This window comes from Hevea brasiliensis, chromosome 16 (genome assembly GCF_030052815.1).
Source record: "Hevea brasiliensis isolate MT/VB/25A 57/8 chromosome 16, ASM3005281v1, whole genome shotgun sequence".
Lineage (NCBI taxonomy): Eukaryota > Viridiplantae > Streptophyta > Magnoliopsida > Malpighiales > Euphorbiaceae > Hevea > Hevea brasiliensis.
Genome location: NC_079508.1, coordinates 53,002,877 through 53,028,753, shown reverse-complemented (window position 1 = coordinate 53,028,753; position 25,877 = coordinate 53,002,877). Strand labels below are relative to the sequence as shown.

Sequence of the window (25,877 nt, the reverse complement as noted above, 5' to 3'; positions counted from 1 at the left end):
ATTCATAAATTATTTTCTCTTCAATTTGAAAAAATGTGAGAGGAAAATTAATAAAATTACCTTTTAATATCTTAAATTTTTTTTACCTTATTGAAAAAAAAAAAAAAAAAAAAAAACTAGAATAGAGATTTTATCAATTTGATGGCAATTAGGGTTTGCTAAGGGTTACCCACTTTATGGATTAAGCAGATGTGGCTGAAAACTTTTCAAAGAGTCCTCATGCAATAGAGCACTGACGCTAGCCTTATCCTTAAATCTTCCCACACTCACAATGCCACTTTCCTAGGTCATCTTCCCTAAAGTTTTAAAAGGGTTTTAAATACAAGAAGTAGCTTCATTTTATTCTAATTTAGTTAATTAAAAGATATTAAATTACATTTTGTGAAATTAAATGATGAATTAAAACAAAAGGGTTGTAGAGCATAACTAGAGAGAGGAGAATAGAATCAAATTGAGAAAGAGGGGGAGAGAGGGTACCATGAGAGAAATAGAGAAATGAAGAGAGAGAGAGAGAGATGAGAGGAGAAACAGAAAAAAAGAGAGAAATGAAGAGAGAAAGGGACAAAAACGAGTAAGAGAACAACAAGGTGAAGGATAATTTAGAAATTATAATATTTTGTCTCATTGGATTAAGATAAAGAGTTTTGAATAATAGAATATTCCGTTTAAATCGCATGGAGGATAGAGCGACTGAATTGTTGTAAAAAAAATTTATAAAGATTAAATTATTTTTTTTTAAATATAACAATTTAAAGTATTAATAATAGTAAAAATCATCAACTATACAATAAATTACCCTAATTATTTTGGGAAAAGTTAAATTAAAAAATTTAAGCCTCCGATGAAGTCAAAAAGCCAATGTATTTGCTTTCAACTATCTTTGCGTCTTGGCATTTCACCAGGGAGAGGAGGTACACCGAACACCCAATCAAGGACATTAAGGTACTTGGACCGGAACACTTCCCTTTCCCGTGCGTAGCAGTGCATGATTATAGCTGTTGAGACACTGAAGATCAACACATCAGCTCTCTTCAGATTCTTTGACTGCGGCAAATATCCAACATCGGCCATACATGTAAAGAAGCTTTCAATTGCTCGTGCAAGGCAGTAGAGTGATATCTCAATCCGCCTGCTTTTCTTCTCTATTGCCAGGGCTAGACCAGTGGGAAACTGAGCAAGACACAAGTGGTATTTCAAAACATAATCATTTATATTTCTCTCTACTTACATGAATAGTTGAAGTTCCTATACCGTCCCAATTGCCAACATTGGAATGTTACATCTCCTGAAGATTCTAAAGAGCACGCACGTCCACATCCTGACGACCATCAAAAGGAATTTTAGTTATGTAAGTCATTGGACATGAAATTTGTGAAGAAATTGAATAATTCCCTTTAAATTTAATATGAGAATTCTCATTTCTCAGCTTTCATCATGCCTTTAAAATAGGGAAAAAAAAAAAAGCTGCAAACAATTTGCTCATTCATGTCCACCTGTTCTAGTCAAATAGGATATAAACTGCCAGAATAGAATTCACACAGCCTTGTTCATAATCACGATAAATATGCATCAGAGTGATTTCAATAGTCGCTTCTATGTGCATCAAGTCAGTGCATGTGTGATGTTAATGCACCTTAACAATTGCACACAGAACATAAATAACCTGATGCGCAAAAATTCTCCTAGTCAAAAAGGGAAACATCATCAAGAACTGGGAAAAATATGATGAATGGACCTTTTAAAAAGAAAAAACATCTATGGTTTCTCGGCAAAAAGTAGTATACTAAAGGAATGAGCACCGACCAGGCAGATGAGCAATATGTGGATAGGAACAAGCTTGATCTTGCAGTACCAATAAGACCCTTCCCCAGTATGCTGTTAGGACTGCACAAAGACCAAATAAAAATACATCAGAGAATTATAGTAGGACCTTCCATGAGTGGTGAGATATGGAACAATAACTCCTTGAAAAAAAAATTCCCAATATTCGTTTCATTTCAATAGAAGATCCAATCATGACTTAGGCAGGTGGTATAAAACAGAGAAAATAATAGGACAAAGATGACTCATTCCAATCAAATTCCTGGTATGCTGACCAGAGCGAAGCAACCAGAGCACGAAAAGAGCATAAAATAAAGGGCTGAAAAATGTGCAAGGTAAGAAATGATTTTGCCAACCCAGCCAGATACAGCCTCTTTATACATGCTAAAACTGACAGTGTTAATAAAAGCATGCTGAAAATTTTATAAACTTCAGGTTCAGTTATCTATTCTGAAGCATACTTGAGCACTTGATTACCTTCTTGCAAACAAGTCAACACCAGCATAACATATAGTCAAATTAGAACATCCTTAGTTCCTTACCACAACATTTTCTTATTTCACTAAATTGAAATCTGAAAACCAATCAAATGAATGATTAAAGAATTCATAAGCAATTTCAACCAAACAATAGTGTAGCAATAGAATTACACAGTCTAGTTTGTTAATCCAATACCTTTTCAAGAGGCCTTGACGATGAACTATCAATGCAGGAATCAAGTATACAGGGAGATATACAGGGAGTGCTCTTTTGTACGCTTGAATGAGAAAAGACATAACATGTCCACTACATGACTGATTTCCATGTATGATCTGCAAAAAATTTCAAGTTTAAGTACAATTCTCGGATGTACAACATTGCCTGAAACAAAATTTGAGCAATACAATATGAGCAAGTTTTTCATCACCTAAGCTAGATATTCAAAAATTTATCAGCATCAGGATGTCTGAAAACACCCAAAGGTAAATCTTTAAGCATTAAACTCCATTACAGTTTTTGCACCCCAATATATTGCCCTGATGATATATGCAACCTTAAAAAGTGATAACAAGACCCTAATTAACGTCCAAATATCTAATAACTAGGAAGCTAACGTAACAAACAAAAAGGAAAACATTTTTAAAAAATTGAGGAATGAATTGCATATCATGTACTTCATCCATCCACGAAGATAGGCTTTACTTTCCTTTTTTTTATCTATCCTAAATTATAGGCCACTTTCCTTTTCGAAATAGTAGTATGTATTAACTTACTCATATACCCTTATTTAATATGCATTGAAAAAGTAAAATCTATTAGTTCTAAGAATAATTTAGTGACATGAGTTGTTTAATTTTTAATTTAGTAATATGAGTGGAGGATTTATTGGGAAAAACTAAATAAAATTGTTTTAACTAAATTAACTACATTTTCTTAGTCCATATAAAAATAGAAGTAAGCCTATTTTTAGGTGCCTCTACTTTTTGAATCTCCCCATTTTTCAAGCATAGGAGAAGGGTCATCTATCATATGTGGCTTTCCTGTTATGTTTTAGAATGGAAAAAAGAAAGAACACAGCAAAAGATCAAGAACCAGAATATATTATTTAGCAAAATGAATCAAGATATCTTTTACACGGTTAACTATCGTCTCTTATATCCAACAAGTCTACAGATATCATCTAACTAACAAATTCCCAACAAATTCCCAACATTATCTCCCGACTCTGTAACTGACTGTAATAGCAAAAGTGGTCTTCTCAAGAACGACAAATGTGTGAGTGAGTTTTGTTAAACCTCAAGGATTTGGTTATATATATATATATATATATATATATATATATATATAACTTAACCTTAATGTCCACACTCATAAAAGGCACAATACAATATCATGAAGATCCACTAATTCTATCCCATCACTATGCATCAGAAACCTCAATGATTCACTTGAGCAACCACTGAAAATTAATTGGATCACTCAGCACACGTAAAGAAACAGAATATATCAATATGCACATATACAACGAATAGCTTCAGAAAATGAAATGCAGTTTTCCAAAAGTGTAGCTAAAATATTTCTATGAAATAGGGAACATCTTTCATAAAAAGATAGAGAAAAATAACACAAAAGGAATAACATGCCTTAAAACAGGAATGTATAGTAACACTTTCTCAAACAAAACATATAAAAAATAGAAACCATACCGAGCAAGGGATTTTCATTTCTGGATCTAGTTTAATGTTAACACCTGTAGAGCTGTAATATTTCTCAATTGAATCCAAATCCGTAAAAGGCAAGCCGCTTGCTATTTCCTTCACTCCTTGCAAGATAACAGGATCCTTCCCACCATGTTTATTGAGAAAGGACTTATATGAGGGGGGCAAACTCTCTTGCTTCAATATGTAAGCTGACCTGGAAAATACATGTTTCTACTTAAATTTGATTCAGGATGTTCCTTATGCAGATGATATGAAGTCCAGACTCAGGCATCATGCTATACAACATAAACAATCAAGTCAAAAGAAACTCTTGGAAGTGAGTCATGGTAAAATATAGTTGTGTGAGCAAGTGTGTGTGTGTGTGTGCGCGTGTGTTCATATAGTTTTCCTTTTCACTTTTCTTTCTCTGCCCAATGTTACCCAATTCGTAGTTCGCATTGGTTTGCAGGACAGTACGGGTATGGGTACGGGTACAAATACAAGATACAGTCCTAGGTACGGAATACATAGGGGGTAGGTTTAATTGGAACGCTACTTGGGTTCATTACAGTTGATTATACTGATTTGGATTGTTAATATATATACATATTAGTTAAGTAATAGGCTGCAAAACTTTTGTCTTTACAATAGATTTGTTAGCTTTGATAGTGGCGTTTTTGGAGCAAAGATAAATAAATTTATTGAATGTTTAATATTTAGAAATTTTAGCCACTTAAAATGTAATTTGAATTTTAAAATTTAAGTAATAATGTGCAACTTAAATAGGAAAACTTTAAATAAAAGGAAAACTGTTCTATTTAAATAAACTTTATGGATAAAGATATGGAGTTTTAAGGTAACTATATATCATAAATCACTAGCTAACTTCCTATTTAAATAGAGTCAGTGTGTCAAAGAGATCAAATTTGGTTCAGCCATTTTTACGTTTTGGTATGCAAAAGTACCATGTTTTGGAACATCTGTTCTGGAACGCTGTTCAGAGAGAGGGGAAGGGGCAACGTTTTAGGTAACACTGTCCCTGCCACTGCAACAGCTTATATAAGGTTTTGATGAATGACCTGGTTAAACCACTAGGGGTATGACATTTTTGAAATTTATGCCTTTATGCTGAAACACTTAAGGACTATTAATACAAATTAAGTTCTTAACTTCTTATTTGACTCAACTGAAGTCTAACGAAAATAGTGAATCCCCAACAAGGCGGCTTTTTAAACCACTTGCATTGCATGTTTATTAAGTTTATAATCAATTTGACATGTAACCTACAGATTTCTAGAAAACTTTTATATGACTATTATTAACCCGCATGCAAGTTCCCAGGGTACAATCAGATAATGGTAGTGACAGATTTTAGCTAAGTAACAGGGGTGTAAATGTAGCTCAGTTTGATCAAAGCTTGGATTGGTTCATTTGCTTAATGAGCTGAGCTTAATCTTAATTTTTAGGCTTATTTAATAAACAAGCAGAGTTTAAACTTATTACTGCTTTGCACATTACTAATCATAAGATAATTAAATTATGAATAATATAATTATAAAATCAAAAGTATGATTAAAATATACAAATATATAAAATATATATAATTTATGGTCATTATAATTCAATTAATGCTATCAATATAGTTATTAATTTAATTATTATGATTTATTGGGCCTATCATTAAATGACTTTTAAATAATAATTAATAAAAGTTATAAATTTTTTAGTAATTTGGCTAATTAAGTTTAATGAATAAAGCTCGAGTTCACGAGCTTGATAAACTAACTAATTGCGAGTTGAGCTTGAGCCGCTCTTGAGTCTTATAAAATCCAAACAAGCTAAGCTCGAGCTTCAAATCTGAACTTGAGCTTGAGCTCAATCAAAATCTAACCTGTCTGAACTCTCTAAACCTCAGCTCGGCTTGTTTAAGTCCATACTAGGTAATCATACACAGTAATCAGTACAGATCAAGGCTGCAACTGCCCTGCATGATTAGCTATCATATTGCAGCTTTGGTAAAATACAATCAGCATTTTACTTGTTGGGTGATGACCAACAAAATGATGGAAGCCCAATAAATTTTCATTCAAGCATAGTTACACACACATACTTCTTTAGCGTGGTTGAATGGCTAGAGAAACAATATAATTATACCAGCAATTTTATAGAAAAAAATTAATAAGATTTCAGAAAAGAGAGGTACATACAAAATTTGAGAGGAAGAAAGACACATGAGGAATATGTCTCCATGCTTCCAAGTAAGAGGTTTACAATATTTCCCGACCCGTTTGCTCTTAACCCCACATCGTGACGCCAACACAGCAGCACGCATAAGTATGTATATGGCCAAGCTTGTATGCTGCGTGTTTGGTCCCGTGAGAAGCATAGAGGGCCCAGCAATCAATCCAGCTAATAAAGCTCTCCATTTGGCAGTCCTAAAATTACAATTGATGCGTTTCACCATCAGAACTAACAAAATTGGTATCATTTCTAAACAACCAACACTTTTAAGAAGTGGAAATTGAGAAATTGAAGAGTACAAAAAAATATTAATTGCTTACCTACGGTGGCCTCCCAAAGAAGCAATCATTTCATCCACAGAAACAAATGTACCAGCAAAGGTCCCAAGGAACAGACCGTATCTTAAAGTTTCTTTAAGAGCTAATGCAATAGCTTCACTATTCGAAAACACCTCAACTTTCCTAGAATATAAAAACCAAATTTAAGAAAACTAAAAAAGGGAGGTCACAGATAAGATAACTAACATGAGAGACAACCTCGAGGAAGAGGATAATCTGGTGCGACGCAGCCTAGCGAGAATTGAAAACAGAGAGAGACCTCCTTTAAGGCCGGCACCAATTGAGAATCCTTTAGCCGAAGCGATAATAACTCTCCACAGCTTCTCCGAGTCCTTTAATGGAATCGAATCAAACCCCAACAAAGAAGAAGAAGAGCATGAAGAAGGATCCGATCTCATGCATTGCATACAGCGAGGATCAGCACAGGATCTGTCATCATCGCCATGGAAGCGACCATTCTGACCGGAAAAGCATGATGAACAGGTGGCGGATCCGTCGCCAGGAGGCAACGACATGGACAGTAGGATTGCCGAAGAAGATGCCAAGTGTAGAGGACAAGGATGAATCGTGGCTTAGAGAAAACTTGGTGGGAAATTATTCCTTTTTAGTAAAATGCTGGAAACAGTGGGGCTTAGCGTTTATCGAACTGCGAGTATAACAGTAACACGTGCGAAGGTAGTTTATCTGGCGTCGCCTGTATCCTTTAGAATTTGGACCGCTGACAAGCGTTTGACAATTGTTAAATTGATATTAATATTAAGTTTAATAATTGTTAAATTAAATATTTTTTTTAAAAAAAATAAATATTTATATATTTATTATTATATTAATTATTTAATTTTATATAAATTCAAAAATTATTACACTCATTCTATTCTATTATTATATAAAAGTAAACTTAATTTTAATTTTAGTGATATCTCCAATTCTTAGTATAACTTATTTGATCCTTATTATTTTATTTTTGCAATTAATAAATCTCTGGTTAGATAAATTATTGATTTATCTGTTGCACGCGTATTGACAAGCAAAAATAATATTAATATCACTTTTATTTTCTTTTTAATATATATTTTTGTGATTTTTATTTACTATCTCCAACGCCAATTTTATTATTAAAAATTTTATAAATTGTCATATCAGACTATTATTATAATAATAGTTTATTATTTTATTTTCATTTTTATTTTTATTGATTTTTAAATTATTTATAAAACGTAATTATTTTATTAATTTTTCTAATTAGTGAAATATATATCTATTAAAACTCATTGAATACATTTAAGAAAATTATAATTTTAATGATAAATTGTATGTGAAAATTATATTTAATAAATTAAAACTTACAAATAGGGTGTATGAAATAAACCTTAATAATACATAATTACTCCCATTATAAAAACTCGCTATCTTATTTAGATATAAATAAATTATTAAATATATTTATTTAAATTAAATATGCAATATTTTTATGACAATTAATATTAAATGTGCAATATTTAATATTTTTATTATTTCATTGTTATTAGTAAATATTTTTTAGATTATTCAATATCATAAAATTATAAGAGAAAACTTTTCAAAATATGATAATTTTATATTTTCTTGATAATTATATATTATATGATTGTTAATTCTAATTTTTAATGCATATTAATATACCTAATATTAAAAATTTGACTCTATACATAGTATATATTATGTTAAAAAGAAAATAATTTAAATAATATGCTTTTCTCTTATCTTTCTTTATCTCTCTTTAACCGCCTCTTTTATAACTATATTGTAATTATTTTAATTAATAAATAATAAATTAAAATTTATAAAAATATTTATAATTAATAATGATATATTATCAATATTGAGTATTTTTAATTTAACATTAAGTATTAAAATTAATAATTTATTGAAATGAAAAGTTTGAAGCTCATCCTATTCATTAAAAAAATTATAAATGCCAATTTTATTATTACTTCAATTAGTCCTTTAAATTAAAATATTTAATAGAAAAGGATTTATATTAATAATTAGTTAAACTTAGGACTATAATTTTTTAAAATATATTTAAATAACATATTATATTATTAATTTGAATATAAATTGAAGTCTATGTACTATAAAAAAGTATTTAAAAACAATTTATAACTTTTTAAAAGTTTGTTAATTCTTTTTCAGATGACTATATCTTTCATAAATTTGGCGAGTGAGGAATTTTATAATTTTAATAGAAATTATTAAATTAGAAATATAATTTTAATATTATAGTTATTTTGTAATATTATAAATAATTTAAAAATAAAAATAGTTTGTATGTTCATATTTTTGCCGACTTATTCATATTTTTACATAAATTATAGATAATATAATTTATAATTTATTTTATTATTTTTAATTATATTTTCTTAAATTTATATTTTTATTTTAGATGTAATTATTTTATTTATTTGAATTTATTTTTCAAATTAAAAAGCAATAATTTTTTTAATAATACTTAAATTATATTATTATTTTTGTTTATTGCAATATAAATCTTCTTTTTTTTTAAATTATATTCCAATGTAAATCTTACTTTAACAATATTTGTTATTAGACAAATTGTTAAAGTATAATTTAATTGTGAAAAAATCTATATCTATATAAATATATAAAAATGAATATATAAAAGTAAAATATAAGAGTAATTTTCTTTTTCATACTTGAAAATTTTTATAAATTTTAAATATATTTTTTAATTTTATAAAAGTAAAAAATAATAGTAATTTTCTCTTTTCTAATTTTCTCTTCCTACTTAGTGGCTTCTATAAAATTTAAATATATTTTTTAATTTTAGCATATAGGACAATAGTAATTTTTTTTTTTGTACTTGGCACCTTCTATAAACTTTAAATATATTTTTTGAATTTATTTTTCATTTTTATAAAAGTAAAGAATAATAGTAATTTTTTCTTTTCTAATTTCCTATTTTTCATCTGGCAGCTTCTATAAAAATTTTAAAAATATTTTCAAATTTTAGCAAATAGAGCAATAGTAATTTCCTCTTTCCTACTTGAAAGCTTCTATAAATTTTAAATATATTTTTTAATTTTAGCAATTTCTATAAATTTTAATTATATTTTCTAATTTTATAAAAATAAAAGACAATAATAATTTTCTCTTTCCTAATTTCCTCTTTTCTACTTGGCAGTTTCCATAAATTTTAAATATAGTTTCTAATTTTATAAAACTAAAGCACAATAGTAATTTTTTCTTTCCTACTTGGTAGCACCTAGAAATTTTAATTATATTTTCTAATTTTCATAAAGGCTTTCCTACTTTGCAGCAAGAGCAATTTATTCCCATTTTTTTAATTTCCAATATATTTTTCAATTGTCATAAAGGTTTTCCTACTTACAAGCTTCTATATAATTAAAAAAAAAAGTAAAGAATAAGAATAATTTAATATATTTTCTAATTTTAGTAGATAGGACAATCATAATTTCTTTTTTCCTACTTGGTAGCTTCTATAAATTTATAACTATCGATTTATATCTATATAAATATATAAAAACAAAGGACAAATGTATTTTTTTTTCTTTCATAATTTGCAATTTCTATCAATTTTAAATATATTTTTTAATTTTCATAAAAAAAATCAAAGGATAAGATCAATTTTCTCATGCTTATTTAGCAACTTTTAATTAAGAGAAATAAATTATTTTTAATTGATTAATTTATTTATTACTCAACAACTCTTCAAATTACTCTTCATTCCCATTTTAACTGTTGATATACAAACATTGCAATTTCCGTAGTAGGAATTTTCTTAATTTTATTTAGTAATTTTTAATTAAGAAAAATAAGTGAATTTCAATTAAAATTGGTTTATTTATTATTTGAAACTCCTCAAATTACTCATCCATTTCCATTTTAGCTTTTGATATTCCTCCGTTGCAATCCCATAATTGTAATTCAATGTTTGTACCATTTTTTCTCTTCTCCTTTTAAACTCCCAAAGTATTTCATTATTTTTATATAAAAGCAATTAAATTACATATAATTCAATGTTTGTGGCCTTTTTTCTTCTCTTTAAATTTTCAAAATATTTAAGTATTTCCATATGAGTTTGAAATTTTTATATTTATTTCACGAAACCAAGGTCCTGTTTGATCAATTCTCTCACTGATGTACGAGGGTGAATATATTTTACACTGTATAGTTTAATACATATTCATAGTACATTTTACTTTGTTTAGTTGTCGAGAAGTGAAAGTATATTTGAAATTGAAAATATAATTGGTGTAGAAGAGACTTGGGTGCAACCCAAGATCTTAGAAAATGAGAATTGGTTATTAGAGTTCCAAAATCTATCTTATTAACAAGGGATAATTTACTAAAAGATGAAATACTCTCCTCTACTATCAATGGCATCTCTATCTCACTCCTATTCAAGTTTGCTTGTTTTACTTACTTTTTGGCAAAATAAGGATTATAAGTTTCTCTTTATTTTCATTTTACAAAGTCTATATGATTTTGTAATTGATTTTTTTCTATAAAATTTAATGTAGATAATGACGATAATATATTTTAGGTAAATTCTCTTTATTTTAGTTATAAATTAATATTTGTAATATTTTTTTTTTTCAATCTCTAAATTTTCAGAGTATTTAATTATTTTCATATGAGATTAATCAAACTAATTCAATAAATTTAATATACAACTTTATCCTTTTTTATAGAAAAAAAATTTAAAATAAAGCGAATAACATGAGAGTTAAATGATCATGTACATTTTCTTAATTTATGAACAATAATCATTTTAAGCATTTTAAAACATTAATTATAAATAAACTACTTTGTAAAGGTAAATAATACTTGCACATAAAATTGCACGACACATTTATAACATAGGTATATAAAAATATTTAACATAAAAAATTATCATATGTGAAATTTTTAATTATACATGTAAACAATGTAATATAACTTACAATTCAATCAAATAAAATCATTAATATTTAATCATAATTTAATTATTATCATGACTCATTTCACAATATCTAAATTTTATGATCAAAATAATATAAAAAATATATAAAATTATTTTTACTAATATTATTATTTTTATATATAAAAAATAAATTATTAATAATATAAACCTGCGCGCAAGCATGATACTAGTATAAAATAAATTTAAAATAAAACAACAATAATGCTAATAATAGGAGACACTAAATGAAAATTATAAATCGACCCCATTTAATTTTAGTACAAATTATTGAACTTTAATTCACATGCTTTAACCATCCTAAGAATTCAAGGAGCTCTGCATGCTTTCAATGCAAAAAAATAATAAAATTGATTTATTTGAAATAATTAAAAGAAAATATTAAAATGATACCTTACACAATAAATATTGTTAACGATGTTATTTGATTCTTCAGCTATAATTATTTAAATACACTAAAACAAATTTTTAATTTTTTTTGCAGACGCATTAATTAAATTTAAATTAAAATAGGATAAAAAGTACCATTTAAATTCAAATTGAAATTAAATTTATTTAATTAAATATTAATTTAGTTTAAAATAAAATGAATAACTAAATTCAAATAGGATTTATTTCATTAAATATTACTACTTTAAATTACTATAAATTTGTAATGTAATGATATTATTTTTTTAAATAGTAAAAAAGTTTATTAAAAAGTATAAAGAAAAATTGAAGATCGCTGTTCGAATAATTATATTTTTTATGAAATTAAAACTTTTAAATAAGGTTCCTTTCTGAGAATTTTCAAAGCCGATTCAAAGATGATAAGTCTCCTTTCTTAAAAATCCGCCCTTCATTTATACATCTCCATGAGGCTCATACCTCTCACATATTTTCTAAGTAGGATTAATGCATTTCGCCAAAAGTTAGTGATTAAAACCACATGACTCTTTTTTCCTTGGCAAGTGAAGGTTTCTTCTAATATTGTAGCGTTCCTATGTGTGGGATTTTTTTATTCATAGATGTAACGCACCCATTTCCGGTTAGTGGTTGTGGTTGAGCAGTGGGGGTAAAGGAATTTGACTAGGCTGTTAGATTTCAGTCGCACAAAATTAACACAAGTAGGCCAAGGCCGACTAGTTTGATGGAAATGTAATCACGAGGTCCATGAATCGATGCCTTGTGTAGCTGCGTCAATCGAGTTAGTTTCGGAACTTTGGACTACAAAATAGAAACTGTTAAATGGAAGGATCTCAGCTTAATAAAATGCCCCTTTTAAACAGAAAAAGTTTCCCTTCTATTTTTTCTTTACAAAGTTTTTTTTATTTTTTTAAAAAAAATTCAATGTATAACCAAACTAAACTTAAAAATGAACCCAGAGAAACAGTGGTCTTACATTGATTGAGACTGGAGAGCAAGAAATGGCGAGTGATATTGCACCAGTAAAATGAATTCATGTTTTATACAAACATGTAGTGCGACCAAAAAAAGGTTGGTTAGTTAACTTGCTAAATCTCATTTGGCTACTAAAAAGAACAATAACAAAAAGAGAGCTTAAAAAAAAATTTTAAAAAAAATCAGGAAGTTAACCAGAGGAATCTCAAGCGGTTAAAAGATATCACTTGCGGTATTTTAGCACTAATATTGATTTCCTACCAGCAATCCTCCATCGTATGGATGGGTCAACATTCACAATGGTCCCACAAAAGACCTCTTTTAGAAAAAAGTAAAATGCCACCTCATGAACAAGCTTTGAGAATTACCTGAAGTGATTCTAATTCAACTTGTGTCGACATATCAAACAAGTTGAGCCGAGGATAAACACCTGTAAAATGAACCGGTCAGGATCAGTTGAAAAACCAACTCTTAGGCTCAACAGCATGCAGGCCTTGCATACAGCCAGAAAAAAAAAGGGTGATGATTTTACATCATAATATCTCACATGCATAAGGATCAAATGCCATTGCCAATACAAAGATGATGTGTCCTAGTAAAAGCAGCAAACATATTTAACAGAACGTATAAATCACATTCTCACTTTGATCTATCGCTTTGTTCTACCATGTTTTGATTGGGGATTACAGTCCATGGTTTTTAACTTTTTATAAATGTCTAATTCAATGGATTTATATAATTTTACTTGTTTGGTATGTTAATAAAATCCATAAAACTAGAGGGTGCTTTTCTAACAAAAGAAATATTTGCAGAATCTCTATTCATTAAAATGGGGGATTTCACAAAATTCCATCTCCTATGAGGGGTTTTGAAATCCTTCATTTTGGAGGATTTGGGTAGATGTTGGATTTTGTACTATCCATAGATTTCGGCTTACTTTTTCTCAACCAACCAAAGTATTACAAATCCATGGATTTTCCAAAATCCCTCATTCCAAATTACTCCAACTAAACATGAACAAATTTAGCTTTCTTAGGTTTATTTCCCTTATTGCTGTAAGTGGAGCAATATGACAGAAAAAGGTAGATGAGATGTATTTTTAGAATGCTTCTTTATGAATACTAAATAATCTGCAATACAACATTTTTGCTAGTAGTGATTTTCACACCTGAACTAATATCATCAGAATCTGGATTTTAAAGTAGGAAGGTGAAAATGGAACAGAGACCACAGCAAATAGATAGAACAAATATTGAATCAAGCAATGGAGATTATAGGTTTTGAAAAGGTTCTTTATTTCTTCAGTTTGAAGTACAACAATTTGTTGGTAATCATCACGTGCAAATGATAACTTTTACCATTTTGATTTATATCATGTGCTCATCTTTGAGTCACTGTACAACCTCCTACCAGTTATTTTCTATTCATTCATTCTACTTTGAGAACAATCTTCATAAACTCATAGACGAAGTAACTTGTTGCTGCTGAGGGAAGAACCTGAAAATGCAAAACATCAAGCTATCAGAAGTAGTAACTGAACCTGACAAGCCAAGATTCCAGAAGAAAATGAGGAATTAGCAATACCTTGCAACCAACACAATGAACACAAATAATTTTTCTTGACAGAGAAGCATAGAAAGTTCCAGAAAATATGAAAGTTAATTCCTGTAAGTTCGTTCTACAGCTTTTGCCTTCAGTGGAAAAAGCACGTATGGGGCAGAAGCTTAATGCAGTAATCAATCATATAGCATTCCATCAATAACACTAGATATGACATGGCACAGAAGCCAAATTGAAAATGCAGAATATTTTCAGCCCAGCATCTATCTAATTTGGTTCATTTCAGCAGCTACAAAGTTAAAAATCCATAATTTCTCTTTGGGTAGTTGGGTACAAGAGGATAGCAATATGCCGTATATGGTGTAAACCCAAGGTTTTCACACCAGCCTTTGAACCAGTGAAGGCCAGTGTTTAAGGTTCAAGGTTCAACCGGTATACTACTCAAGAAATATTAAATATATGTTATGCAATTAATAATCTTTTATAAATTAATAATAGTCTATTAAACTATATCAAAATTAGTAACTTTATAAATTTTATAAGCAAATTATTAAAATAAATTAATAAATTTCAATATATAATTTTCTTCAACAAAATATTTTATAGCACAATAAAATTGGAGAAAATTGATATATTTTTCACATTATAAAAGAAATTAAGATAAATATATTAAATAATTATTCAATCTAAATTAAATATATATAATAAAACGCATGCATTTCGTAGTTTGACTAGATATTACAAATAAATTGACTTATATTAAAATAAGTAAGCTTTATTACAGGAGTATTCTATAATAGAACAAATAGTTTAATTATTTTAATTACTAAAAATTAAAATAATTTTGATATTCTTTATATATAATAATTTAATATATAAATAAATATATATATATATATATATATATATGTATGTATTCTACAAAAATATGTTTTCTTATATAATTTATTTTTAAAATTAAATTACATTTATTAAATTATTATTTTAATTAAATTACATCTTTGAGTTAGAAGTTAATTAAGTCTTCTCAGGTTCAACTCTGTGCCAGCAAATGAATTAATTTTTTTCACACGAGGACATGGTGTCTTTTGAGAAATAATAATAGTGTCTTTGATATAATTTATAAATAATTTAAAATTTTTAATTGGGATTTTAGATTTTAAATAATAATATTATATATTATGGAAGAAAAATATTCAAAGCGTAGTTCAAATGACAACTCGCTTTAAAGCCTGCCATGAGCCTGGCAGCCCACATTTCAAATCCCGGCACTGCATTGGTTTTCCTTAAGAGGGTTATGTAGCACCTAGATAAGTGTCACGTCGCCATCCTGAAAACCCGCTCAACTTGTTAAACTTGGTTTGGGTGGACTGCTTACCTGCCCAATTCGTTAAACCCAGTTCGGGTCGATTGGTTGCCCAGCCGGTTCAAAGTGTTTTATCAGGGTATTGAAATAACATGTTTGAGGGATAAACCGGACTGGCCAAGGGACAGTTCCTGACTGAGCCAGCTGGGCTGGTCCAAATTTAACAACTATGCTGAAAGCTACAAGCTCTACAAAATTCCCACCTCCTAAACACATTAACTAATCACCAGTGGCCATATAGATTTTCAACATTGAGGCAAATCAAAATTTTGCAAGGCAGAGCTCCCATATAACAAACAAATGCGTACCTGCAGTAAGCTGGGAATGATTCCTGCATACAGAGCTGGAATTCCACCTTGCTCAACGATCTTGACACAGGTTGCCAGTGCACTCATCTTAGTAGATCGAACTTGCAGTTGAAGTTATCTCCTCACAACTTCAAATGTGCAAGTAGAAGCTTCTGCACAAGCGCCGGCAACTGCCCCATACAGCAATGTCCTGATTGGTAACAACTCTAGCTGGTCCAAAGCATTCAATTCCTGCCCATGTTGACTCATATTTTCTATTCTTTTCCTGCCTTCAGGTGAATGCAGATAAGCAGACTTCAATATATCATATACACCATAGAAAACTGCCCCTGAAGGTGCCATGCTTATGATGGAAGGCACTAAGCCCTTGTAAAGGGAAAAGAAACCTTCAGTTCGGATCATGTGGTGAAAAGCACCAATCACCCCACCCAAAGCTTCCCCACCAGGTGCAACAATTTTGGTCTGGATCTGCAAGATACATCAATTGAAGTGTGATTTAGAATTCAGTGATGATCTTGGGCAAAAACAATGCAAGGAATAAAACACAGCAAATGTGAACCATTTGATTACCCAAATGCACTTTCAATGATCCAAGCTTCTACTGAACTCAATTAAGCCCCAGTTCCAAATTTCTAATTTAGTTAGGGAAGGCTACTTGGATACTTTGCTACTATATTATGTTTTTTAAGCTTTCTGCACGTTGGTGTGATGCTGAACCAAATTACTCCAAACACTTCAAAATAAAAAGCCTAACTAAAAATATTGGATTCCCTTATTTCTTTCTTCAAATCACAAACAAAGCAGCAAAAGTTCTTCCTACAACTAAATAGTTGTTTTTTATTATCTGCTGTACCATTTCCAAACAGATAACTCATAGTCGCCAAGTTGCCCATTCACATTCAAATCATAGATAGTCAGCAGCAAACATAAAATTTAAAACAAGCCTATAAAGATAACCGGAGCATACAACAACCCAAACTAATTTCCATGTTAGTAATCTGCCATATACCATTCGAGATCTATGCGGTCCAATAAAACACTCAATGTTGAGTTACATCGTTGATTGTCCATAATATACAGCGAAGTGGTTTTATGTTGATTTCTTAGTAAAATACCATGTTTACATTACACACAAAGTCATATAAAGTATTTGTATATCTGCCACAACATTACAAGAAAATGAATTTGGGAAATCAACAAATGGAAACAAGCAAGTAAAACAAAAGAAACAATGTCCAACTTCCCTATTCACTATGAACTGTTTCAGTTGCAAACATGATATCTTTGTTTAATGTTTATGGCATTTTCGTACCATATTTATTGTACATATGTACTTCATTGCCTCAAATACATAAGAAAAACACATAAATGATAAAGATAATTATCTCCGACATGCTGACACAGAAAATCCTTTAGAACTAGATAATTTTGACAAACAGATGCAAATATAATCAAGAACACAGGCCCCGTTCGTTCTAAATTCTATAATATCAGTAGTAAAATCAGTGGTGGAAGTGAGTGGAGTAAAAGGGGTCCATTGACTCCTTATAAATTTAATTATTAATCATCTTTTTGGTAAAAGTTAAAAATAAAGAGGGAGATGTTTTTAATAGCATTAATAATGATATAATTCTTGATAGTTATCAGGACATTAGACATTGTTGAGTCCAATTGTAAGATATTAATATTTTATTTTTGACATTTTTTATCGTATTTTATTATGTATTTTTATATGTGAACCAAAAAAGAAGAAGTATTTTTATATGTGAACAAAAAGAAGAAGAAGAAGAAGAAGATCTGCCACTGAGTAAAATATAAACAGCCATGCACAATCACGTTGGGTCAGTAGATCAAGTTGCAGCATACAAGAATGCAATACCGTACTACTTGTACAAGGAAGAGCATTTCCCAGAGCAAACTCAGCAAAGAAGTGTCGAGTGGTATACAGAGTATGGTAGCAGTAATGCCAGCTGCAGCACAAGCAATGAACCTCTCAAAATTAGTGATTTCCTCATTCCCTGGTAATCTGAGCAATTGCTTCCTATATGTATCATATGCACAAAAATTGATAGCTTTAAATGGAGCTGTTCGGAGAATGTTGACAAGGTTCCCCTTCCAAAAGCCTTTCAAGCCTTGTGCAGATGCATTTGTCTTAATGAGGTCAAGTATGTGCTTTTGCTCACCACAAACCATATATTCCAGCTTTAATCTCTCCAGTAGAGCAACAAAAGTTCTGGTACAACAGATTTTGCTCAGATAAAAACGAAGCAATCTAAAACGCTAGCTAAATCGATAACCCATTAAACATTGCACCATAGTAATAAAAAACAGCATACACTTGCCACTGTCACATCAAATGCCGAAGATAGAATGCATTATAAAATTTTCTTAATTAGAATAATGTTGGAAGTGAAAAATTGAAGGCCATGTTTGGTTTACTATGAAAATCACTATGGAATGCAATTCTTCGAACAGCATTCCATGTTCTTGTTTTATTCATAAAGGATCCATTTTTTATGGTATTTTTATATTTGAATAACTTGAATTAGATTATTAAAAAATTATGTTTAGTTATTTCGAAAATAAAATTGGAATAATCCAACTTCCATGCACTTTAATTCCTTGAACTAAAACTAATGTGGATATTCAAACAAATTAAACATAAACAAAATGCCCAATTAGTTCATGGGAACATGCAAAATAAGACGAAGGAAAAGAGGGGGCAAAAGCTGCAAGAGCAAAAACAATAAAACTTAAAACCAATTAAGGAAAAAAAAAAAAAAAAAGAGCACGGACCTTGAAACCAAGGCTGCAATACCTCCAGACCACAAATGCTTGGTGGTGTTCATTGCACCGCGTCCTCTTATCCTAACATCCCGTTTCCTTCTTCCCTCTAAAAAAGCATTAACTCTGCCGAGCACCTTTCCTCCTCAATGACGTTCTTTTCATCTCCGTTTTGCGCCAAACAGACCTTCGGTTCGAACACAAGCCCAGGTCCATTATTTCTCAAGCTCACTGACAAAAATAAACCATTAACCGCCACTTGACTACACCTTTCTCTCCTAAATCCCCTAAAAACCGCGTGTTTAGAACAAGAAATCAAACTCCAAACGCTAGTTGAACTACTCCTAGAAGAAATGAGACTAACAAAAGAAGAAGAAATGGTGGGCTCGAGAAATATTCCACCACAAGTGAATGAGCTAGAATTCGAACTTAAATCGACCAAGAGTGCACTTTGGGATTGATCATTCGAGAGCGAATTTCTCGACCAAAGTTCAAATCCCGGCATTATCAGATGAAGAGAGAGGGAATTGGAGCCGTTAGGGAAATTTCAATGCGATTGGGATTTTAGAGAAGTGACAGATTGAATGAGAATGGGAGAGGAAGGCTAGAAGGTAGTTAATAAGAAGAGGATGATAAAAATGGCGGATTCCGCTTTGGCTCTTGCTTTGCCTCCAGCACCGCACAAAGTAGAAAGCCGTCCTCGAGTGAATAGTGTACCTCTTGTTTGTTGATTTTTTTTTTTCAATTTGATTGTATAATTTTTTTTTTTTATGAAAGTATAAATTATTATTTGAATAAGTATATGCTAAGTATTATTTTAGAATTAATTTTTAGGCATACTAAAAAAAAAATAATGTTTAGTACTCTGGGTTAATATTTCATAAAAGTATAATTATTAATTAAATGGTTTTTGAATGAAAGTAGAATTATAAAATAAAATAAAAATTTTTAAGAAATTTTTTATTGGGGCGTTCCTAGAGATTTTTCTAAATATATTAATTAAAAAATATTAAAATATAATTTAAAATTTTAATTTAATAAAATTTAATTATTAAAATATTAAAATAATAAAACAATTTACTTCAAATTATTTTTTTAACATCTAGAATGATATTTTTTTTCTCTTGAATAATAATTTTAACCATCCAATCATAATGTTAAGACACTAATAATTAAGTTAATGGTTCATATAATTTTAATCATTTATATCATTTTATGCATATGAATTTTTCTTCTCCGTCTCTTTAAATGTATATGTATATAGACAACTTCTTATTTAGATTCAATTAATTATGAATTTAAAATAGAATATATAGAATCTATATAAAATAATGAATACATAAAAAAAAAGTCAGTTGAACTTTTTTTTTTAATTACTCTATTATAAATATTTGTTTTTATAAATTGACTCTTTTTAAATTTAAGCATTAAATCATTTTTTATGAAAATTATATTTTTATAATGAGAAATTAATTTACTCTTATTTAATAATTATTTAATGATTATTAATTAGTTATATAAAGAGTGATGCATCTAATATTATTAATATGATGTAATTCTTAAGAGTTTTCAAAGTATTAAATTTTATTAAATACAATTATAAGAATTTTTTTTTATAATAGTTTGTTATATTTTTTATATACCGACCTAAAAATTCTTTTTTTTTTTTTTTTATAAATCGGCTACTGTCATAGGTGTAGGTGAATTTAACCACACATTTATATTTTTGACGATTTTAAATAAAAAAAAAATCCTATGCATAAATTAGATGCGAAAAGCTCAAATAATGAAAAAACAATTGTTGTGTATCTTCATTTAATCTTATCATCTTATGTAAAAAGGAGCTACTTTAATGAAAAATAGGTTAAATTGTTTTCATAATAACATGAAAGTGAAGGGTAATTTGATTGAAAATTTTGATTAATTTAGAAATCTAATTTGAAGAAATCAATGGAGCATATTGATGCGTTAGTGGAGAAGTTGTAAAATGCCTTCAACTATAATGCTAAGCTTAAAGTAAAGCAGGAGGATGAGAAGCTATGGAAAGGTTTGGAGTCTAAGTTCTCTTCTACTCAGACTCTTTCTGATCAACTGACTGAAACTTTGCAGCACTAAGCTGGCCAGGTTCAGGATGGTATGTAGTATTTTCATTTGATGTCTCTGAATTTTGTATTGTACTTGTAAATTGCTAGTGATAAGTGCCTCTAACTTGGCTTATCAAAAAAAAAAAAGAAAGTTCCTCTAACTTGCTGCAGCTGAAGAAAATAAGGAGTTTCTTGCAAGCAAACTATATGCAAGCTTAAATGCTATGGACTATTTGAAACAATAGCAGAATGAAATGTCTCTGAAATTAGGCTTTGCTGTAGAAACTATTAGAATGCGTAAGCCATTTGGTTAGTTTTTCTGCAAAAAGTTATTCAATTTCTAAAATGAGGATTGTTTGAAGAAAATATATATTTTATTCTTTGATTCTTGTCAGGTAAAATTGCAAGCCGGCTATGTTAAGTAATAATGACTTCAATATGAATCAAATTAAAATTTAAAGAATTGTATGTTACAAATTAAAGTTACCAACAGTTTAAAGACGATAAAATTATCCTACAAATTGGTGATGACATCGATAGGAACGCAAAGTAGTAGCTCTTTCCTCTGAGATCAGCTATAAAAGAAGAAACGAAGAAATCTGTAGATGCTTCAAGAAAATGAGGGCAAAATTGAATGTACTGTAAAAATGAAGAACTTGTTAAATTGTTATTATTTGGCAATCTGTTTTAGCTTCAGCAGTGTCAGTTTTTTTTTTCCTTTTTTCCATCTTTAGAAATCAGCATTGGCATTGCCAAAATTGAGAGCGTTTTTGGCCCAAAAAAAAAAAATGATAAATAGTAGTCATAAAATTGAAATCGCAAGATAGTTGGGACTTGGGAAATTATATCTCCAATAGAACCAATGAAGGGTGGACTCGAGGTAAAAAACTAAAAAGTATATTTGAGCCAAATGTGGAAGTGGAACACAATATAGTTTCACTAATCGACAGTAGTCGCGTCTAGAGAAAGAATACCAGCAACAAAATAATCAGATCGAGGTATTCATTCCAATTTACACTAAACAAACAGAAGGTAAACCATCAATTTGAAGGAGACTTGAAAGCGAGCACCAAAAGGACAGTGGAAAAAGATAACAGCAGCATCACCTGAAGAATCACCTCCATTAGGCCACAGAGCTTGATCCTCTTACATTTAATTCTTTCCCTTGCCAATTTCATCTTCAAATCTCTGATTTCTTCCATCATCAGATCCTTCTCCCGCAAATAGATTTCAAGCGCACATAAGAATTTTGAGTCGGACTGAAAACAAAGCCTAGGTTCAACAATTCAATCGAGAGCAAGAGATACCGAGGAGTGTATAACTGACCTCGTCTTGACCGTTGCTTGTGGTTTTGAAGTGGCGATTTGGGAATGCTTTCAACGAATAAAGCAGAATACAGACTTTGGCACAGCGAATTGCTATCTGCGATCTTAGAGCTTCATCTTTGCTCTCCATTTGGGGCCGTTCCTTTACTCTCTCTCTCTCTGTCTCTCTCTCTGTCTCTCGCGGTTTTCAAACAAAGCATTAGAAGATCTCTCTGTCTGCTCTTGGTGTCTCTTTGGGGCTTTCAAAAATTTAGGCGGAACGAGACTAGTGGACTGCATGACGTGGCTATATAAATGACTTTGTTGACCCTTGGTGGGCCTAATTGTTTCCTTTAATGGGCTTCGGGCCCACCCTGTAATGCAATATGTACTATTCAATACGAAATAACCAACCAGAGTAAATTTGATTAATTTAATTCGCTTAAATTTTTATTATTTATTGAATTTACATCACAATTTGAATGAATTTAAGACTTGAATGGATTAGCATACCTTAATTGTCAAATTTAAATAAAAGGGTGATACTATCTATATAATTTTTTAAAAAATAATATTATAAGTTAGTTTTATAGTGTTGAGAATAAAATTACATATATAGTGGTCGGAATAAAATATTAAAAATTAAAATCAAAATAAATAATTTATGGCATATAAGAAATAAATAAAATAATTATAAATAATTACAAAGAATATAAGAAAATATATTAAATTTCATATGAAAAAAATTAAAACATTTCTAAAATTTTTTATTTATTTCACATTTCTTAAACTTCAAGTATATTGCATAGATTCTTCAGTTGCTAAACCAATTGCACTTTCAATGTGTACTTGCACACCTTCAAGCTCTCTCTCTTACGATCGCAATGCAACTTAAATAAGTTGGTGTTCAGCTATCGCTGAAATTTGAAAAAAAAAAGATTTATTTATTTTTTTTTCCCTTTATTTAACTTCTGATGATCTAAAATATGTTGTTTGATGTCCTAATAAGCAAAAAAATGCTTACTCGATCGATAATGTTGAAATATACTCCTATATTCTCTTAGTAAATGATACAAGTTAGTGATTATCACCTCTCTCTCTCTCTCCCTCGCACACAGAGCAGTCATTTTTAAATTAAAAGATGAAATACAAAGGAGAATAAAACGTAATCAAGATCCAACGTTGCCATGGTGAAATGAAATTCATCATCATCATGTGCGGACTAATCCTAAAACTCAGAAATTAACAACGCTTTGATCCCTTATTGATTTAGCTCGCTAGCACAAGAGGCTAAGCCTTTGCTTGAATAGCTTAGGAGGGTTCTGGTCCGGTGGGTGCACGAATTTGCAGTTAGGGCAAGCAGGAGTGGACTTGCAAAGCATCACCAACATGTGGCACCTTGTGCACACGGTTGCAACCATCTCTTCCTCATCATCTCCCTCAAATGCTAACCACGAAGGTGACCGCTTAAGCCCTTCTGAATTCTTATTATCTTTACTTGAATCCATGAACAAATCGTCCAAACCCTGTATGGAGCTAGCAAAATTATGCCTTATACTGTGGCTGTTTGCGTTGTTTTTCGTTTGTGACTCACGTGGCTGCAGGTTTAGCTCAAGGTCTAAGCTCATATGGCTAGGACTTGGTGGCTCTGGGCTCCTCCTTGGATCCCTAGTTGTTCTCTTCTGTGTCCTTGTGTTATAGAAGTGTATCTGCCCTGACTGCAGAATATACAACACCATTTATATGATGAAATAAATCATATTTCAGATTAAGAAAAAACTAGATATGAAGCATATACAAATGTAAGTATACCTGAATATCGAGACATCTTTGCCACTCTAAAGGCAAAGGAGTCTCAAGTTGTAGCTCGATTTCAAAGAAAGATTTTGTGATTTCAGGTGGTTTTGATCTTTTCTCGAACAGCCCTTCAGTTTGTGCAGACTCATCATCCAACTTTCTCTTCTTTAATAAATTATCAGCCTCTGGGATTGTCGTCTTTCTTCCATTTGGGGAAGTGGTTGATTGAAGGGAAACCATAGCTTCAATTGAAAATAAACTTTTCACTAGCAGTTAGTAAATGATCCCTAAGGTGAAACACTGAAACGCTTGGATGGTTATGTAAAAAGGGAGAGCAGTTGTGAGGCACACATATACTGCAAGGGCAGAATATTTATAGGGCAACTTTAAAGGCGAAAGGGCCTGCCTATACATATATGTATACACGCATGACGTGCAATCCAAGTTTGGCTCTTCAATTACTCTACACAGATGACAGCTTAAAGCTGATCCTGAAGGCCAAGATATTCATTGTGAATTTAAAATCGTGAGACTCACGTATTAGTATTTTAATACATAATGAATGAGCTTATCCATGTGCATTATATGCGAGTGTAAGAAGCTCTTGTTGTTCAATTAGCGCATTTCGCCTGACCTTGTGGCACCAAATAAAATGTACCCAACACGTAAGAGCTTGATTATTAGTGCTTACAAGTTCTACACAGCGAGCTGAAGCCAAGCCAAAATGCAGAAGCTAAGAGCTAGAAACCATAATAGCTTTCTCGGTAGTACTTAATTAGAGGCGGTGAACGAGGGAAAGAGAGAGGTGTGGAAGAGTCATTAAATGGGCAAGTCTGTATATAGTTGAAGAAGTTCTTGAATCCTATTAATGAATTTTTAAAAGACCACAACTCCAACTTCTACAATTGGGTCATTCAAAAGAATTAAAACTTTTAAAGCTTTCAACACCCTCCTTGGGCGATTAAAACAATAACCACATCCCTTGAACTGCATCCATTAATCACTCCTCGCCAAAAGCTTTAAAAGCTCTCAACACCCCTCAGCTATAAATTAATTAACAACTCATTTTTCAAGGCAAACTTTCCTCTCCTCCTTTCTCAATCGTACTCGATCCACTTTTTATTCTCCTCTTCTTCTAATCCCATCAACCGCACTTTCTCACACAAAAACCCTTTTACCTTTCAATTGTTTTTATCAGCTTTATCAATAATTAATAAAAAAAAATATTGTATAAATAATGCATATATAAATTATAATATACGAGGCTTCTAGATAAAAATAGAACATGCGCAAAATTTAGACACATACAATTACATAGCTAGTATTAAAAAAATAATATGAGATCTATATAATTTGATTATAAGTTATACTGATAAGATAAGATAAGAAAAAAAATTTTACTACAATGAAAGAAGTAAGATATAATCACTAAAAAATGTCAGTATATTTTCTAAATATTTAATTCTCATAAATTTACAATAAATAATAAAATATTACAATATTCATGCTGTCCATATCACCGGGTCGCTACCAACACAATCTCATTTTTTATTTTAATCGAGTCACTTTTGAATCAAGTCATAATTAGAAGACATGAATATATTTTCAAAATTCAAATCACATAAAAAAAATAACAGTATTTATAATACTTTAATATAAACAATATTTATATCTAGTAGTCCAAGCGCATATGAACATAAACCGCTACATGATGGTTGTTCATTCCATAG

General features: G+C 30.1%; 4 protein-coding genes across 5 annotated transcripts; all 4 read right to left on the bottom strand.

Moving 5' to 3' along the window:
• Positions 1-695: 695 nt before the first annotated feature.
• LOC110672250 (uncharacterized) lies at positions 696-7,216 on the bottom strand. The gene is made up of 8 exons (XM_021834975.2): positions 6,779-7,216; positions 6,563-6,703; positions 6,209-6,436; positions 4,008-4,215; positions 2,497-2,633; positions 1,804-1,884; positions 1,252-1,318; positions 696-1,170 (listed from the first exon to the last, which is right to left on the bottom strand). Exons 1-8 carry the CDS (start codon positions 7,093-7,095, stop codon positions 871-873), a joined length of 1,479 nt encoding a protein of 492 aa, XP_021690667.2. The 5' UTR covers positions 7,096-7,216; the 3' UTR covers positions 696-870.
• A 6,999-nt stretch (positions 7,217-14,215) lies between these two features.
• LOC110672223 (probable mitochondrial adenine nucleotide transporter BTL3) lies at positions 14,216-19,694 on the bottom strand. The gene is given in 5 exon segments (XM_058138290.1): positions 14,216-14,441; positions 16,179-16,646; positions 18,063-18,411; positions 18,975-19,104; positions 19,107-19,694. Coding segments are annotated over 5 exon segments (1,377 nt in total). The 5' UTR covers positions 19,468-19,694; the 3' UTR covers positions 14,216-14,372.
• Positions 19,695-21,927: 2,233 nt separating this feature from the next.
• On the bottom strand, positions 21,928-22,511 carry LOC131168760 (uncharacterized). 2 transcript variants are annotated; one of them, XM_058138619.1, is made up of 2 exons: positions 22,373-22,511; positions 21,928-22,305 (listed from the first exon to the last, which is right to left on the bottom strand). In XM_058138619.1, exons 1-2 carry the CDS (start codon positions 22,499-22,501, stop codon positions 22,087-22,089), a joined length of 348 nt encoding a protein of 115 aa, XP_057994602.1. In that variant the 5' UTR covers positions 22,502-22,511; the 3' UTR covers positions 21,928-22,086. The 2 variants fall into 2 exon arrangements, with proteins under 2 accessions (XP_057994602.1, XP_057994603.1); XM_058138620.1 differs by having other exon boundaries at positions 21,928-22,257.
• LOC110672240 (protein CURLY FLAG LEAF 1) lies at positions 21,928-24,535 on the bottom strand. Its single transcript, XM_021834959.2, has 2 exons — positions 24,163-24,535; positions 21,928-24,068 (listed from the first exon to the last, which is right to left on the bottom strand). Exons 1-2 carry the CDS (start codon positions 24,385-24,387, stop codon positions 23,628-23,630), a joined length of 666 nt encoding a protein of 221 aa, XP_021690651.2. The 5' UTR covers positions 24,388-24,535; the 3' UTR covers positions 21,928-23,627.
• Positions 24,536-25,877: the final 1,342 nt, after the last annotated feature.